The sequence below is a fragment of the Seriola lalandi genome, unplaced genomic scaffold (assembly GCF_002814215.2).
Source record: "Seriola lalandi dorsalis isolate HSWRI2012SDOR001 ecotype SW California unplaced genomic scaffold, Sedor1 jcf7180002054328, whole genome shotgun sequence".
In the NCBI taxonomy this organism is placed as follows: domain Eukaryota; kingdom Metazoa; phylum Chordata; class Actinopteri; order Carangiformes; family Carangidae; genus Seriola; species Seriola lalandi.
This window is the reverse complement of record NW_019524881.1, coordinates 196551-215905: the sequence shown is the minus strand read 5'-3', so window position 1 is coordinate 215905 and position 19355 is coordinate 196551. Positions and strand designations below refer to the sequence as shown.

At 39.2% G+C, this 19355-nt stretch overlaps 1 protein-coding gene across 4 annotated transcripts in view; it reads left to right on the top strand.

Annotated features, from left to right (window-relative positions):
* sfswap (splicing factor SWAP) overlaps positions 1-10860 on the top strand; it is a 46157-nt gene extending 35297 nt beyond the window's left edge. For all 4 annotated transcript variants that reach the window (XM_087174209.1, XM_087174208.1, XM_087174210.1 and 1 more), the window contains 2 exons: positions 2413-2485; positions 10129-10860. In XM_087174209.1, coding sequence (XP_087030335.1) covers positions 2413-2485; positions 10129-10194 — 139 coding nt within the window. In that variant the 3' untranslated portion in view covers positions 10195-10860. The remainder of the gene's footprint in view (positions 1-2412; positions 2486-10128) is intronic.
* The last annotated feature ends 8495 nt before the right edge of the window (positions 10861-19355 follow it).

Here is a 19355-nt window from a genome sequence, read left to right as displayed (position 1 = left end):
GTGGGTGGGTGGGGTGTTTAGTAACAAAACAGCTCTTTCCTGCCCTGTTTTTTAAAGCCTCAGTCTTTTAGCATGACATTTAGTATATAGCCATCATATTTAAGATAATTTTTAAAGGATTCTCCTTTTAAAACGATTAGCTGGAAAATTAAATCCAGCCAGAGAGGCAGTAGTCTTGAAGTTTGTTTCCATATGTAATATTACATCATTATAAACCACAGTCTCATTAAAACGATGTGTAGAAAAACAACTGTAAAACCAGCTTTGTGAATATGAAAGTGGGTAAAACAAAGCATGGGTCTTGTTTAAATTATAAATCCAGTATGGATGGAAGATACTACATTGAATCTAAAGAGGCAGTGATAAGATGGCTCAGACCCAACATCTTTCAGCTTTAAGGTCTTAAGCCACGAAGGCATTCATGGAAACGGACATAATCTCTTCTAATATCTAGGGCTTGTTGGTTTACTGTTTAAAATATCTCCAACAAAGAAACAATTATAGCTGCATGCATTAACTTTTGGATGTAGAGCCACATGGACAACAAAATAAACTCACAGCTAAATCATTCCCCACCCTCCCCTCCCTGTCCTCAGACAAAACGCACATCCATTGTAGTAGGGCAAGCACCAGACCATTACGAATGAAAACAGAATATTCCCTTTGTATGTAGCAACAAAGAAATCACTGTCATGTGTGCCAACATGACAAGTGAAATGGTACCTAGTTTACTGAAGCAGATTAGGTGAAATTAATTATTTTTGAGTCAAAGTCACTTTTATCTTGAGCTCATTTTTTCCTAATATAATAGAATATTTTCAGACAGAAGCTTTTATTGTGCCTCCACACTGGTGACAGACATAACCTGAGGTATTATGTTTTCGTTACGTCTGTCCCATGAATATTGGACTCAAATGAACTGATCAGATTGTGGTGGTGAAGGTCAAGTTGCGGATTTTCCTCTTTATTCTTCAATCCTTCAACAGATGGTTTCGAACATTCACTTCTACGTTCGTAAGTAACCAAATCAAAGACACAGGACGACAGGACCATTAATACTGAATTGGCTAATTTTTATTTAAAGTAAAAATCTGACATGCAAAGGATCCACGGGACCATACCTGTTCTTTAAACTCTTTCACTCCATGGTCCTCCTGAGGGGTTTGCAAGTTACGCAGAATTGTCTGACTGGTCTAATACTAAAATATTGCTGAGTCACCACTACAGTGGTAGCCAGGGAAACACCTGCATGCTGGTACAATAGTGTACTTGCTTCCAGTATCCCTAGCTAACATTGAAAGGTAACAGATTTGCCTCCTCTGCAGGTGAAGATGATTTTTCTCTTCACGACTCTGTGCGCACTTATGAATAAATGTCCCATGTCTATCGACCTATATGTAATATGCTTGATTGAATACATATCTGACCAAATGTTGGATATCAACAATTATCAACAATTATTATATCCAATAGTTCAAAGGTCAACTTCAATTTGACAGCCTCATGTTCTACAAAAATTGACCTTTTATGGCCATTATTCAAAGCTGTAACTCAGGAACAGAAAGGGGAGATTGTGAGCATACTTCCTGCAACTTGATTGGTCTAAGGAGATATACAACCGCATGGTCTGTCTTTTCAGAGAGGTGCAATTATTAGAACAGCCACTTAAGCAGAATCATTCCTGGGGGAGATTAGTGTATTTGTCAATTCACTTTTGTTATCAAAAGTTCTGCATCGCTGATAAACTGTGTGTGTATAGATGGAGCTGGTTTGCGTGACTTTGGGTTTTGCTGTTTACTATCCACAAGGGATGGAGCTAGAGCAGCATCCCAAAATAATCACAAGGTACATATGTAAAGAGATGTAATTCCCAAGAATGACAGACATGCACAGACACACACATTTTCTCCATGAACTGAAGCTTAAAAAGTTTGTAACATCAGCAGCAGTCTTTTCTGCAATTTCTTGTCACCTGTTGTGTTCAATCAACTTGATGCACACAACTTTTTCTATTTTAAAAATCCCTTGATAAATTATGAAATGTTAGACGGCAGAGAGATTAAAAGCTTTGGACAGAGTCGTGAATTTGAATTTGAGGCCTACAATTTTGGCACTTTTGATGTTTGTCTGCATGGTTATACACTTGGCTGCATTTGATAATGTTGACGTGGCACTTTTGGTTTGGTTTGGATATTTTCGTTTCTACAGGTCACATTTCTCTTTCAGGTCTCTGACATTTCCCTCTCCTCTGCTTTCTACTGCTCTCAATGCCTGTCCAACTTTGAACATTTCAGAAGATATCATGAATATTGTATATGCTCTCCTGTTAACATGATTGGTTTTCTGCCTCCCTCTCTTTCTTTGTTTCCCCCTCTCTCTCTCTCTCTCTCTCTCTCTCTCTTCTCTCCACAGGGGTGGTTCTCAGGAGAAAGACAAGGCAGTGTCCTCTTCCATAGTAACGTCTGTTCAGTCCAAAATAACTCAGGTATTGTTCTTTGCTTTTATCCCAGATATGTCCTCTGCTGAACTTTACAGCCTACCCAGGACAGTCACTGAGTGTTGTTCTGTTTCCACCATGCAAATGGGAAGGACAGAAAGTACTGTTCATTTTCCCACACAAGAAATATAGCCTAGTTAAATATAGTCTGGTTAAGTAACATTTCTCTGGAAATGTCATTTGGATTAATTTTTTATTCGTCCTACATATTCAGCTTCATCTATGGTATGTTTGTACAATATATCCATGCTATATATTTTAATACTCTTGATTTGTTAGAACCATGAAGAACCAGTCTTATCTTTATATGTAGGGATTCTCTGATCGCAGTAAATTGATGTAGCTGTACATATTTCTCATCTGTTACCTAAAGTCATTTTCTGTCACACGGATGGAGGCCACTGAAGGGTGTGTGTGCATTTGTGTGTATGAAGTTGCATCCTGTATTCATTATTAGTATAATCTGATGCATTACAGCTGCAGAAAAACAGCATCTGTGAGTGTCAGCTTGACAGTTCATTGTTGAACTGGGAATTGTTGACGAAATGATCTCAACTCCTGGTCCACCTACTTGTTTTGGAGCTATTGACTGTAACACATGGTCCTCATCAGCAGAATGACTTTGCCATGGAACTTTAAATCCTCACCTCTAGGATTTGTCATCCATGTTATCTTAAAAGTTGAACTTGACGTTTCACTCTCAACCTCAAAAACAGTAGCCATCAGAATAATCTGATGGGGATTGTGTTATTTGGTCAAAAGTCCTCCCCCAAGCGAGCATGTGGACGTTGAGTTGATTTGTCAAAGGTCTCTGTGATACACTTTAGTTCTGGCTGTGCTGTGTTGAATGGCATTATTTAAGTGGTTCTTGTATTTTGTCTTCCTCCACAGAGGTGATATCAATGCTATATTAGCCAAATGATGCTATTGTGACACACAGAAGTTTGCGTGCTAACAACTGTAGTAACTCTTCCTTGCTGAAATTGCACTTCCACCCCCTGCACTCTTTCTGGGAATGAAGCCAAGAATTTCTGGAGGAGAAAAGCTAAATATTGTTTGATGCCAGTTGGGCGGCAGGCAAAAGTGGAGGCCGTGGCATACCTGCCCCTAACTACACAAACTATCTTGATTTCACCTCTCTTCTGAGGAAGGATGCAGAGCTCATGTGCTCCCCTGAAACTGTTTGTTGTCCGGCACTTGTAAATTCAGACAAGAAGAGGAGTTACCACTTTTACTGAGGTTAGTTTTAATTAGAGGTTTGCCAAAAACTATAATCTATTAAGTCAGCCTCTCCTTTTCACAGAAGTCAATCCTCATGTGAGACATTAGGTTAGAAAAAGTTTCATAGTTTTCTTAATGTAGATTTAGCCTCCTCAACTGCCACTGCCACTGTTTGTCCACAGTTTTGTTTTTTTTCCAATGTGATCTTAATTGTCGGTAATCGATATTTGTATAATAACAGTGCATCAAATAACAGTTGAATCAACTGAATCTGGGGCTCCCCTCAGCTGTACAGAGCTTTATAGCGAGTTTCATCTTATTGTTTAGCTGACTGACCAGCAACTTCATAGTTTCGGTTCACTCCCAATACTTTCATATTCATGTTCGGTCACAGCAGGCAGCTGTTTTCAGCAAAAAAAATCTCTTGAAACACGACACCAAAAGTCAGACAGACATAGTTAGCAACTAGATGGTGAACATAGTGATGCATTTAGCAGCGGAAGAGCCAGATATTTCCCTCAGGAGTTGGTAGAGACCAAAATGAGAGCTTAAAGAGAAGGAATCATGGTTGGTGGCTAAATAATCAGCTGTTTGCTGATATGATATAAACTTAAAAGGAGATGATGTCAGTGTTGTTCTCACAGTTACTACTGCCCCTAAGGTGGCCAAAAAAGCAGTTACTGCAGGTTTAACACAGCATGTGGAAATATCATTTCGACTGGATGCCTGCCACTGTTGCCAAGGGCCTAAAGATAGCAAAGACACTTCCATCCGTAAAATCATACAATCAGTCATACACTAGGCTCTGTATGCAGCCACTCTCTGACAGTTGTCTATACCAGCTGTCAGAATGACACTGCTGAAGTCATGCAACAATTGCACTTGCATTTAACGCTAATTGAATGTAACACTTGCATAAAGTGTTTTTTGTATTCTTTCTGACACTGACAGACTTGTTAGGGTGGCACAGAATTGGAGTCAGCGATCCTTAACTTTTCTGCACAAGACAATGGCAGCTAGAATTTCCCCAAATTAAATGCTATTAACCCTAACCCCCCCCCCCCCCCCCCCCCTTTCATTTTGTGAATGACAAATTACATTGTGGACCACCAAATATTACATATGTTTGTTGTCACACATCATTCCAAATCCATCGGCATCAATACACTGTAATAACAGATTCCACTCCTTAGGAGAAGGCTTTTGATTTCGGAACCTGGCTGCAGAGGTTTGCTCCCATTCAGCCACAAGAGCACTAGTGAGGCTATTGATAGTGGGCGATGAGGTCTCGTTCGTGGTCAGTGTTTCAAAATTAATTTTAAAAGGTGTTTAACGGGGTTGAGGATGTTAAAACAGGAGGGTCTAACCCAAACTGTCTATTGTCTAAAGTATCACTGTATGATGTAGAATTACTGGGCTGTGCTCAAACCATGAAAAACAGCCCCCCAAAAGTAGACAAAAGTGTATAATTGTTTCCACATACTTTTAGCTATATATCCTATTGTAATGGAATGACTTGGTTTACAGTTTAAATGCAGTTAAGTGGTGGGCTTTGTCTTTGTTTTGTTTTACTATGGAACACTATGTTCCCCATTTGGGTATTAAGAGCTCACAATAAAGGGAATACTGTGTCTGAATAAATGGTACACACTCATTAGTTTCAATGTAACCTCCCACACACCTCGTCAATAAATTCTGACCCCCCCGGTACACATTCTTCCTGCTCCACCCTGGCTGGTTACAACCGCACTGTGCAATTTTATCGCCACTCACAGAAATGCACCACAGGCAAATGCATGCACACGCACCGGTTCTAAAAGAAAAATATGCGGTCAAAAGCTATAAATTAAATGGATTGAAGGAAGGCATAAATAGTGGCAAGACCACTACAATCGTGCTCGTCTTTAATTTTCTTTATAGGAGTTTTGTGTCACTGTACTCTCACCTGCAGTTAAATGAGCAAAAATGCTCCAAAGGCTATCAATACTAAAGTGAACTTTGCAAGCCAATGCTCAGTTCAATCAGTCATTATTAAGGCCACAAATCACACACTGTTCAGTTCGCTGTTTTTTTATTATTATTATTATTATTCCTCTTTGTCTAACTGGCCTCTCTCCTCCTGTAATATTGTGATATACTTTTCATTTACCTAATTTTGACTGCTGTTGAAACATGGAGAAAACATCCCTGACAAATTTCAAAATCAATTACCTTCATTTGTCAAAAACCCTAAATCAGTTAAGAGACGAAAAGCCATTTACACGGCTCTCTTGTGTTTAATAACTCTGAAATATCAGTTATTTCATTTGAAGTGATGCAGTATGTTGATGTATTCATTTTCACACCACCAGTGTGCAACTACATGTATGAATGTACTTAGTATCTAGGCATACACAGTAAATGTGAACTGTAAATTTACTGATTTACTGAGTGTAGAAGTTATACCTACAAGAATAAGTGTGACCCTGAATGTAGAGAGGCTGCAGGCAAAGAAGCTTTGAGACTCAAGATAATGGAGGTCAATAGAGTGTGAATGGAGAGGCAACACTAGCTGTTCTGTGAACAGTGGTACAACTTATGCTGTGACGCACCAAATTTGGATTGTATTCATTCTGTCTGTCTGTCTGTCTGTCTGTCTGTCTGTCTGTCTGTCTCAGAATGAGCTTCCAGTGTTTACCAACTCGCTGCATCACATATACACAACCACACGTCTCTTGACGCTTCTCTCATCAACAAAAACATCATATTTCTTTCTTTCTCATTATCTCACAAACAAACAAACAGACACAAGCTTCTCTCCTGCCTTCATGCCAACATAAGCGGGCTCATGAAAACATGCTGTTCGCCGCTGTTGCAACATGCACAGATTCACAACCACCAACTACTTATACCCCGTCTGTGATGTTTTACAAACACTTCTTGAATAATTCAGCACATCCTCATCTTCCTAATGGTTTCGTCTTTCCTGATGGTGCCTGGTTGCTATTTGCCTCATCCCGCCTCTCATTTTCCTAATGTTTGTCTTTGTTCCTCCGTCTTCTGCCCCCCCCCCCCCCCCCCCCCTCTCTGCTATATGTTTGATGTGTTTTACTGCGTTTGATACATAATTTGTGCACGTTGAGAGTAGCTTTTAGACCCGCAGTGGGTCTGAAAAGAGAACAGTTGAGGGGGACTTTTCAGGCAAGTGTGAATATGTGTGTGTTGCATTGCTCACTCAGGATATTCCAGACACTATATCAGTGTAATTAACGTTGCAATTAGCAGCGAATCTGTGAAATTTCTTCACAAGTCTGTGACGCAACTTGCTTTCAAACTGGTTAGGATTTTAAAATTCGTGTAATTTTAGCCTGGACTAAGACACCTTAAGTCCTCAGTAAGTCTTAGATGTTGGGTAGAAATTGCACAAATTACTCATGGGGTTAATTGTGTTTCCTTCTCGGGTCATCACCGGTGCCTGGGTCTCCATGATTAGTCCTTCCTTTTTACTGAATCCAAGGTTTTCCCACATCAATGAGTAAAGTTTTTTTTTTTTTTTTTTTTTGATGGAAAGAGAAATCTCTCCCACGCAGAATAGCTTTGTTTGACCATGTAACTAACCCGCATGTTTGTGACTGAGAAGAGCAACACAAAAGACAGATGGAGAACAGATTTATAAGAACAATTTATACGAAAAATAAAGCCCAAAGAAAATTAAACAGCAACAGCTTAAAAAATAAAACAGCAACTGCAAAGGATTATGTCCTCAGTGTTATTGCGACTTTAAACTCATATTGCTTAAGGTTTTCAGGTTGATTTAGCACCAACTGTGATAAGTGGCGGTAACAGCAAGTGTGGTTTAATGCTGGGTGCAGCAAACACTCTTTAAGCAGCTACTTTGTCAAAAACACAACAGAGGAGCAACTGGTGTAGCTGTTTGCAGTGCAGCCAAACAAATTCCATTGTTTTATTGTAGAAGTCAGTCAATAATTTGCCTTTTTCCATCACGCTGTGAACAATCACAATCTGATTTCATGCTGCAGCTCTTCATCTAACAGTTCACTGTGGCTGCTCCTTCTTGTTCCATTACTTCCTGAATTAATTAAAGCTGATGTGCTGTCAAAAGAATGCCCAAAATGACCATCATCTTATGTTGTAGGTAGATTCTTCAGCAGCTGCTGTCAGTGCTAACCTCAGTGGCAGTTACTTATGACTGTCTCACATTAAAAGCTACCCTGTGTTTTGCCAGGTAAATGCTTTTGATGTGACCTAGGAGCAGTAGAAAGTGTTACAGTAACTTCATACAGCTTTAGGAGAGTAGAAAGCGAAGCTGATGTCAAGAACATGAAAAAAAATTACAAACCGTAATTCTGTATTACATTTATGAATTGTTTCCAGTGAATACTCCATTGGTAGATGAATAATTTGAATCCAGGAATGGCAGACTCTGACACTAACAATCAAAACTATGATCAGAAACATACGTGCTGGCCTTGAATAGTTTCAAAAACAGGGTTAGATTTCATTAGAATGTTAAAGATTCTAACTTTTAAAGTATGGCTTTCGATTTGCATCACCATTTTTAAAGATTCATCATAAACGTAAAAACCAGTGTATCATCTCTTGAGTGACACCGCTGCAGACATAAATACACAAAAGTTGTGAAAGATTAAAGATGCAGAGAAGAATCAGGTGCCTGTTGCCACGGGCCTCTCGTATCCAGCACTGAGTGAGGTTTGTTCATTTCTAAGACGGGGTCAGTAATCTGGGTGTTCCTTTGAATTAATGACATAGTGAGTAAACATTCCAATTACAGGACCTCCGCGGGTGAAATATGGCCCTGCTCACTTACTGTGTAACAAATCAGTGTGGAGTATGTTATTTCTCAGGCAGCAGTGGGTTTGGGATATTAAATTGTATCAAATGTAATCTTTTATTTATCTTTTATCACATGTTGAATGATGAAGAGATTATTTAAGCTATCATATGTATTTTTTACTGGAATTCTTCATCCTCGTTCAGTATTATGTAACCATAGTTAGCTATCGAATGTGTGACAGCTGTATTGTAACTTGTGATGATCTATTAATGTGATATGATTTTTTTTTTGTCATATTTTCATGGCACGAATTCAACCGTTTGAGTTACTTTCTATTCAGTTGATAATAATTTGAAACATTGAAACATTTTGTGAACTCGTCTTTGTGTTATTTTTTCATTTTTCTTTTTTTTTTTATTTATTTTTTTTTTTTTTTATGTGTCTATTCAGATATACCAGGGTTTAGAGAGAAACAGCGTTTTGAATGATTTGATATGACAGCTCCTTCCCCCTGTGATTATAGCTATTAATTTGTCTCATCTGTCAGGAGAGCTCAGGGGTGGATATTTGTCCACGCGTGTGTGAATCACTCTTGCGAAACAAATGAACACTTCCTTTTCTGCAATGCAAGCATTTGCCCCCTGGTCAGCAAAATTTACATTTCTACCTGACGAGGGAGGGAAAGGAAAGTGAAAGCTAAAAAATTGCATTTTAGAATCTTCTTACTCCACACTCCCTACTATTTCCCTGTTGAGTTCTACTCATTTTTGGAACTGCAGCTTTCTACAAATGACACTATTTTCCCTATCATTGACTTATTTATATACTGTAATACAGTTTATGTCGTCCAATGAGCAGGTCGGCTGCTAAAACTGAGGATAAGCTGCCTGTAGCAAGAATTTTGGATAGGAGGTCATTTGTGTTCTTACTGGATATTTTCTGTTCATATACTATGTCACTTTAAAAGATGTATGCAGAAATTCATGGTGGTGACGAAAGCAAAACATCCTAAACAAAACAAAGACCTAAAGACATGTAGAAGCTGGAAAGAACTCCAGATAACTCCAGGGAGCTTGTTTTCAGTGGGAGCAGCATTATTAACAGCTCTTTGACAGTAAGAGAATAGTAAAGTATCTGTCAATTATTTCAAAATGAGATCAAAGCTCACTGCTTTTCCCTTTAGAATGTCAATGTACTGTGTTGCTCTCCAGCACAGTTGTTGTTTCTAGATCAAGTATACTTTATCATAGCTGTTCTTTATTGTTGTTGGAAAGGAATCAATAGATGGGTTTAAGTTGAACCAAAACATAGAGAACCATTATCAGTTTGTGCAGAATTTCAAGCCATTGCTGGCTTCAACAACACACACGATCTGATGTAAATATCCCTCAGGCCCTCATCACGTTGGCAGCCGCTGTTGCAGTCATTGGTAGTGCTATAGCCTCAGGTGTATAACAGTCTTGTCAGCTCTTACACCCTCGTTCCCCACACCCATGATGCATGAATCCAAGTGCCCTACATTATGTTTTAAGTTCATTCTCAATTATCTGTTGACAGGTAGAACGTGTGGAGATGTGTCTTACATTAAACTCATCTGTCTCTCCTGTGTTTTCAGGATCTGATGGCCAAAGTGCGAGCCATGCTTGCCACTTCCAAGACCTTCCAACCTCCCAATTCCTAAAGAGGGCACGGGTTTCTACTAGTCGTGATAGCCTCGGCCAATCAGCGAGCAGCATTCTCCGATTTCCTGGAGATCTATCTGATCTGGATCTGTAACCCTCTGTTCCTTGATTTATTATTTCATCTTGATTTGAGCATCAACAGATTCACTTTGGCCACATTATGTCATCTGCAGAATTTTAAGAGTGGAGTAAAGGCACTAATTACTGACCTGAGAAAACAGTTCATCAGCTGGGAGATCATGTCGACAGTTGACAAATTTTGGTGCAGGGAGACTGAAATGTGGAAATAATCCATTATGTTATTTTGCATCCTGTTTTAAGACACCCTACTTATCTCCCACGTGTTGATAGTCATTCTGTGCAGCATTACCAAAAGCTACAGGAGGTCTGTATTCTCTCCTTCTATGAAGGGTTGTGTTGTTTTGATAATTTCATTTCTCTCCTCCCTCAACTGGTATTCTCCACTGTTTTCCCTTTTTATTTCCTCCCCCAGCTTTTCTCTCCAGCACCTCACCCATCTACTTGAGAAGCTGTTTTAATTTTTTACTCTGTCCCTCAGCTCTAGTGCGTGGCCTTCTATTTCTGTTCCTGGTTTGTACTGTAAGGAATTTAATGCAGAACTACTTTCTAATCCAAACTGTCAATAAAGTTTCAATTATGATTTACTCGTGCTTTTACAACAGTTTTCTTCATTGTCTTCTTCACCTTCATGCACTTTTTTGTGTCATAGTGGAGTTCAAATATCAGCAACAGACTCAAACACCCCCCCACCCCCACCCCGCCCTCACCCTGCGGTCCATGTCTTCACCGTCCTTCATTTGGGGTACACTGATAAGATGGAAAGAATTACGTTTACTGCCCCCAAACCTTCACCTCTATTTACTGTGCGAAGTTTAGTGTCATTGCAGCGTTGCTGATAAACCCAACAGACTTAACAGTTGATCAGCTGATATCCTCCAGGTGTCTGCTACTGCTACTGCTGCTGCCACTGAGATGGCACTTGTGACCCAATGCACAGTTAAACCCAGTACACAGAAATTGTTAGTGGATTCCTGCTTGATGACCTCAGGCATAAGAGATTAAATGTTCAGAAAGATAACCCTTTTAAGGTCATACAGAGCCTCAAAGTAATCAATTAAATGCCAAAATCAATTCTGAAACAAGCAGGCAAACAGTGAAAAGACACTAAAAAAGACAAGAGATATGGTCCTTTCTCTTCAGTCTCATTTAAAGTTTTGCTACAGCATCCTGAACATACTGATGCCCTGTTTTTGGCTGCCGAGCACTGCAGCACTAGTGAGATAAAATCAATCCATCTATTTTTGTTTTACCAACCTAAGACCCTGTTCAGGGTCTAAAGGTACTTTGGGTCAGGGTTAGAGATTGCTGTCACCTCTCAAAGGGCTCAGTGTATTTACTGGGCTTCCATACTTTGTTAACTGTAAGACTCCGAAGTTCCTCCAAAGTGCTTCAGGTTGGTTTAGGACAGATATGATTGAAACGATACCCAGAGTCTATCACAAGGACATTTGTTATATTTTTGACACAAATTCCAACATTTGTGCTGGAACTGCTCAACTGCAAGGTACACTGCATCAGTTTCACCAAATACCCATAATGACTTATGTTTATGTCAATGTGACAAAGTCTTAAAGAGACTGTGATAAAGCCACAAATTCATTAGAGGGATTAGTTTGGGGGCTGTTTGATTAACCAATAAAAATCAGACTTTAATGCAGAAGAGGCTGTTCATTTCCCATTTCTAGTTGACAGTCAACACTAAATTGTTTTAACAATGTATGGGATTGCTCCCTAACATTAACCAGGTAGTTATTATTGTAGCCATGATGACAAAGTCTCCCTAACTTTAGTGAAATGATTTTAACACAAATCCTAATCCTATTCAAATACTTAATCCCAACCAAACCTTAACCTCTTCTTCTGAGTCAGTAAAACTAAAAAGTCTGTCATTCACTACAGAATACCAAAGAGTACTGAGGATGCAAGACGTCTCGGTCTCAAACCCTGGATTATGCCCTAAATTGTCACAACCCAACTCAAAGCTGGACAAAGGAGGGGGCATCACATATGGGTTTTAGCTAAAATCAGTTTATTTTGCATAAGTTAAAGAGGAAATTAACGTAAAGACAAATGGAAGAGAGGAAGTCTTGCTGACTGTTACCAGCTGATATAGCACTGCAGTCAGAGGGTCATCAAATAGCACAACAGCCTTCAGTGGAAATTGTCAGGAGCTTTGGGTCTCCCTCACATATGAACTAGCATTTGAAATAGTATATAAACTATTCAGTCTAAGAGAAGCAATGTGCTTCTTTCTTCACCACCTTTTATATACCATCACAAAACATCCCAACTGCTGCTGACCTGGAGGCTCTGCAAAGGGCACTTCAAACTTCCTCTCATCACAGCAATAGTCAATTCTCCCCTCCAACATCAGGAAAACTCTACAAAGACATTAGCTCCCACACCACCAAAGTAAAGAGCTGCTTCTAGCCTCAGGCCTTGAGAATACTGACAAACATAAACAGCTGACACAAACGCAGTTTGCAGCTGATGTTCTTTTTTTTCCTCTGCATTATTTCCTTTCACCATATTGACTATTGTATCTACACTATGTACACAAGCATATGTTCATACAGCAAAACCTGAACTCGTTTCTACCTCTAACAGCCCTAAGTTTGCTTTCTGTTCAATAATTAAAGTTGTATATTAATCAAGCCGTCAGTCCTCCCATGTCAATCAAAACACTTAAGTCACCACTGGACGGTTACAAAAAGATTGCTACAAACACATCAAAGCTTAAGTCTGCTGCCTTGATGTGTTTTTAATGTGCATGGCAAAGGAGCAACGATGAACAAAAAAGAAACTAACCTTTATCACTATGGTTTCACTTTATCACAAGTGGAACCATTCAAATATGTTTTCTGACAACTCAGCTACTTTAATGGTTTAACTTGTGAATTTTGGTCCCATTACAGCACTCAGACTGGAAAAAAATTTCAGTCTGTATTCATCCTGATTTTAGTGTTGTCCAAACGGTGCTAGACAGAGTGGAAAATTGGGCTGGATTGGTTTCTGTTAAATTTGCTCAAGTCTTATCGAAAAAGGTAAAAGCACTTTGTCTCCACTGGCAACTACAGCAAGGGACACAACAACACAAACACCAGGGAAATATAATGAGTTCAATCCTGCTTGAGAATATGTCTGAGGGGTGTAGATTCAACCCAATGGTAGATGAAGTCTTGTATGAGATTGCAAATAACAGAAACACTACAACATAATACACACTAGTAAGATGTTTTGTTGAAGTAAAAACATAACAAGAAGCTTTTTGTGTGTTGGGTTGATCAATCATGAAAATTCACACGGGCTCTACCGTATACACGTAGGCCTAGTGTTTTAATAATTCATATAAACCGGTTATTAAAATACATAACTCAAGTCAAATTGCAAATGTGATGATCACTCCACTGTGACTCAAAACTTTTGGTTTAGCCTGCCAATGCAATTCTGCAGTGGTCGATAGACGTAGCAGTTCATATGATATTAGCATTGTGTAAGGTCTGAAGCTATAGTTATCTCATAATTCACAACAATTAAATTAGAAGAAAATGAGTGCAGTTAAATGAAATTTGGAGTGGAGATTAAAGAGAAGAGCTTCTTTCTCTATGAATGGGAGTCTGAATGTAAAGAACTGAATAATTATAATGAAATAATATTAGGTATAGCAACCTTAATTATTAATTGATAATTAATTCAAAGGTTAAAATCATTCATGACACAACTGATTAAATCCATTTTAGAGATGAGGCTGATGGGGTGACATCTGACAGCCGACACCTCCACTGTGATCCTTACAATACATCTGCTGATCACCGTCATTCACATACAGTAAACACACAAAGTGAGGATGGGAATAAGTGACGTGCACAAGTAGAAGCTCAGTTATGTCAACATGATTAATATACTATACTATGCTGTGGAGAATTGTGGGGTGAGCAGGCAGTGGGTGAGAAAATGCGTTGGTCTATGCCTGATGGACCTGTCTTGACCCAGTTAGGTCCATGTTGCGGTAACAACTTTTTTCTAATTATATAGTTTTATTACAACCACTATGTCTTTCATTTTCTGTGAATGTGGATGTATGTGGATGTGTGTGGGTGCTATGTAAGTGTATGTGTTGGTGTATTTGTTTGGAGGAATTAGATGGCCTCCGTGGTTTCATTTCAATTCCATAGCGTGTCTAATCTGGCAGCCAAGGGGTAGATTGGTCATAATATGTGACCCTCAGATATATGTATGTACCGTATAGTATATGTCGTATATATTCTTTGTCTGTAAGTAAATGCTGCAGGGGGGAGGGAGACATTTGTGCCTCCCACCAGGCAACAGTGCTGTGCCTGACCCACTCAGGAACCATACATACTGTACAATAGATTCAGTTTAGTTCTGCTGGTAATTTTTAGAGCTCTCACTATTTTTTCCTTCCTGCGCTTCTTCACTTTTAAGTGAGGGAGCTGAACATCTTACAGAAAAGGTCAAAACAGTACAGCAATACTAGTGCAAGCCGACAACAGTCTTACATTTGCCAGCACTTTTCTTTTGTGCAAGGGTTCTTTAGGGCAAGCTGAGAGATTCTTTATTGATTTCACTCTGGACTGCTAGATAACTGCAGACCTGTAAGTATTTTAGAGTAGGTCCAAGTGAAGGAACAAGTCAGGTCCAAGTCATCAACTGAAGTATGACACTGATGTATGAGTCTCAAGTCAAGCTATAAGTCAAGTCTCAGGCCCTCATGCACAGATGAAAGTAAATAAAGAAAAAAAAAAACATGTAAGAGGCACCATGTATGTACCCACCAGATGGCTGCACATCTTGTCACAACGACATAATACGGTAATTGCAACAACTGCAAAATGTATGTCAGACTTGTGAAGGCAGGCATGGCTACTAAAATAAACCTCTAAGCTTGTCAAACATTGGTCGAGTTTTTCAAAGACTGCTTTGTACTAAGTTCTTAAAAGAACTTAATAAGCAGCATTTCCACCAGCTGTCATAAACAAAACACCTGCTTTTACATCACTGATACTGCTACAGCCAGATATGTAACAGCCTTGAATTTTTCAGTGCAGCAGCAGTTTTGATTTGATGTACTCCTCTGAAGACCCAAGACTATTATTTTTAAGCTTCTCCTATTGCATGACTATGAAGAAATCCCTTTGGTTAACATGGTCCTTTCTTTTTAAGAGTATGCTTGCATTATCACAGATTGGTCATTTTATCACATTTGGGTAAAGACCATGGATAATACAATGTTTCTTGTAATTCCTGGTTGGCATCACTTGCAATCTTCAGTGTGTTACAGAAATGAAGAGCAGCTCTATGAATAACAAAAAGGAGCACATGAATAAGGAATCTGCAAGCAATTGTTGGATTAATTTATAAATGTTGAACGTGGCCTCGGTGTTTGAAGTTCATCAGGTTTTACAGCAGATGAGTCCAAGTCAAGTCTCAGCTGTACTGCTTGGGGAACGAAAACAAATGGGCAGCCTGCGCTATGCTCTTGCTCATGCATGACAAGTTTCTTGGTGTATGACTGCACCAAACTTTGGTGAAGAACCTTCATCATAAATTTATGAGGTAAGAAATTAAATGAACCAGATTTTTTGGCATTCCTCCCTCCTATCAGCGAGTGTCTTGCCTTGATACTGTGCGACACATGGGTCAAAAATTCAACAAGCATTTCAGCTGGCCAATCCAGAGTGTGTGAAAAGACACTTATTTTATTATTTTTGCCCTTTATCTGTCTGTACAGCTGCTCTGACTTTGATAAGACATGCGAGTGATGCCTTATGCAGCATTTTTCAACGGGTAATTGTGCGCCACCACTGAGGAATAGATAAGTATGAGTCAAAAAGAGTCTAGCGAGGAAGATTTATATGAGGAATGAGCCTGTATCCCTTTATTACAAAAGCAGATAGTCTCATACTCCTTCTAAGCACGTATGACGTTTGTGTAACATTTGACTCTTTTGGCTCATATTCCAAATGTCAAAAGGAGACGAGAAAAAGGACGCTGACACAGAAGACCAGTGTTTGCCTCAGCATATCTTCACTCATTTTATGTTTGGCATCATGGTTGGCAAATGGCACAGTGCTGATTATTCTGTTGTAACTGCCATAATAAATCAGGGATAATGGCCTACAAGGTTAAAACATGCTTGTAGTGTTAATTGTGGTATGCTGGCATAAATCTGTAGAAACTGAGCAGAGTAGTTCTTAGCAATGGGCAAACAAGGTTATCCTGACCTGTATTCTTCACTTCTTGTGTTGGTGATGAACCCACACAAAATTATGACCTAAATCAGCAGTTCCTCTGAGCTCTAGGGTGTTTCTGTTTTATGGGCAAGCAACTTTACGACTTTACCAATTTTACATTTTCATCGTTCTCATCAACAATGTTTCTAACATCAGCAAGCAGCTGAATGCTACTTGCCCAACACCAAATGGCAAACACAAAGGCAGTGCCAAGATGGTGAACATAGTGGAGTTTTTAGCTGGAGTTTTGTTTTCCCTCAGGAATTGGTGGAGACCAGATCAGAGCTAGGATGAGTCAGTTTGACTATGTAGTTAAGCAACTGTTCACTCACATGCTCAAATGTTCACCATATTAACTTCATAAGCTGATGCAACTTGTTGAGATGCCCCCAAGTGGCCAAAGATCAAACCACAGGTTGAAACATTTTCACAAATGGATGATGACAGCACTCTTTGTCCATTATTTTTATATATCAGGGCAGCATATATCAAAGAGAAACAGACCAGTTTCTCCCATCTTGGTAATCCTGACACCAGCAGTAACTCTGGGAAACATCAAAGTGATCAACCTCTCCTACAGCTAAAAGTTCATTCAGAAATACAAACATTTTGACAGATGTCCAAAAAAGAAAAAACCTGAGATCACTCTGACACAACTCTTAGAACTGATGTTGGAACATGATGAATATATTTAGGAATTCTAAAATTGATTAATGTAGAATTAAACATTTCTAAAAATGGATGACATTTTGAAAACTGGTTCCTTTTATCCTTCTGTGGTAAGTGACCATGATTTAATATACCCTGACATGTTCTATCACAGACTGGATTTGTCTTCCCCCCTTCCACTATTTTCATATTTTCATACACCTTGTCAAGTATTTGCTGACAAAAATACTTAAATCACACATCAAAAAGTTACTGAAAACATACATCAAAGATACTGAAAGCATGTATCAAAAAGATACTGAAAGCATACATCAAAAATAACTGACGCATTTCATTTGATCCTGGCTCCCATAAAAATGTCATCTCCCTAACAGCTAACATCCATTCCAAAATATTCAGTTTAATTTGACCCTGTTGACAAGCATACATATAAACACAGAAAACCAAGACCTGTCTGACACAGTTGTTGGAGTTGGTGTTGAAACATGATGAACTAAACTGATGTGCATAACTATGTATATGCCTAACACTGATCACAACCCCCCAACCGCCAATTACTGATCAGTTGCTGGTTGGTGGCAAGAACATCTGAAGATCAAAATGAACTGTGATCTTATTAGGAGCTCTTAATAAAGTGATCACTTTCAATGTACGGTGGTTAATTTAGATCTTCACTTGAGGTCATATTTATTGTCAACATCATAGTAATGTTCTTCCAAAAGTCTTTAGGTTCACAATAGTTAAACCAATCAAATACAAATGGGCGGAGTTAAATGCCACTTAAACCAATGAAATCCAAAGTGAGCGTAATTAAACGCCTGTTAAGCAAATGAAATTCAAAATAGGCGGGTTCAATGTTTGACGTTTAACCCCGCCCCGTTGTGCAGGCTGCAGTCAGGAATACTTGTTGACTCGGCTTCTACCGTTCTGAGATCAATTATGACATTAGAGCCATCACGCGCATGCGCAGAGATGTGCGTTTGTGTGTGTAAACTAAACTCGCACATCAGGCTGAAGAGGTAGCAGTAGTATTACGTAAACGAGCAAATTATACTGATTTAGCAAGACCCACGGTAAATTTGAGACAGAATATTGTTACACACATAGCACAACTCCTTTCAGGAATAGCTCACTACGTAAGTTGTGTGCGTAGCGGGTGAGAGAAGGTGAGAGTGGTGATGCCGGCGACCAGAACAGAGAGGAAGCTAGTTTGTTAGCAGTGTAGCTGTGAACGTACAGTGCAGTGTATGTGCACTTTAGGCTGTTTGTCAGTAAATAAATACTACGACTCCTCAAGACCCAAGTTACCGTGTCTCCCCTGTGCTTTCCAACTACAGTGCGCCAAGAAAGGTTAACAACACTGAGGCAGGTAAATACAGTTCTACGTTGTCACAGGAGTGTACCATTGTCACTAATTGGTAAATATGTTGAAGCTTATCCATATAAGTGATATTTTCTCTCTGTACTGCCCATTTGATATGTTTACTGTCAGTTCAGAAGAATAATCCTAATACTTCCTCAACCAGGAAGGAGAAGTTTGAAGATGTCCAGGCAGAGAGCAGCAAGATACAGGAGAGAGACTTTCAGCACATGAAAGTCAGGCAGCACAAAATCATGAAACAGGACAGGCTCTGAATTTAAGAGGGATTTGCTACTGCTGCTGTCATGAAAAGGTATGTTTTAGTCTGCATGCCACTGGTTTAAATACAAACACATGACTAATTTAAAGAAAAACCAAGGTTCTTAGCAGCCCCCATGTGCTGGGATTGATTCTACAGGTCTTTGAACTCTACTGGAGGGATGACCACTGTTCTTTCAAAAGATATTTTTGGTGTTGTCATGTTAGTGATGGAGAACGCTGTCTAACATGTTGGTGACTGTGAAGGTCATAGTATATTAGATTCATAGTAGATTCATATAACCCCCCCCCCAATTCAGCATTCAGCCCTGTACTGTTCTCTTGGTGTATGCCACAAATGCAATCGCCCACTTAACAAGAATATAGAGAAGGATGAGTATGATGATGGGATGTTCATTGCTTAATTGTACCATGGAGTGCGCCTGCGTGGAAGCGACTGCATTTATGTTTATCCACTCATTTATTCAGGTTTTTCCTTTAATTCGTCATCATCCTGTACTTATTACCCTGACACATT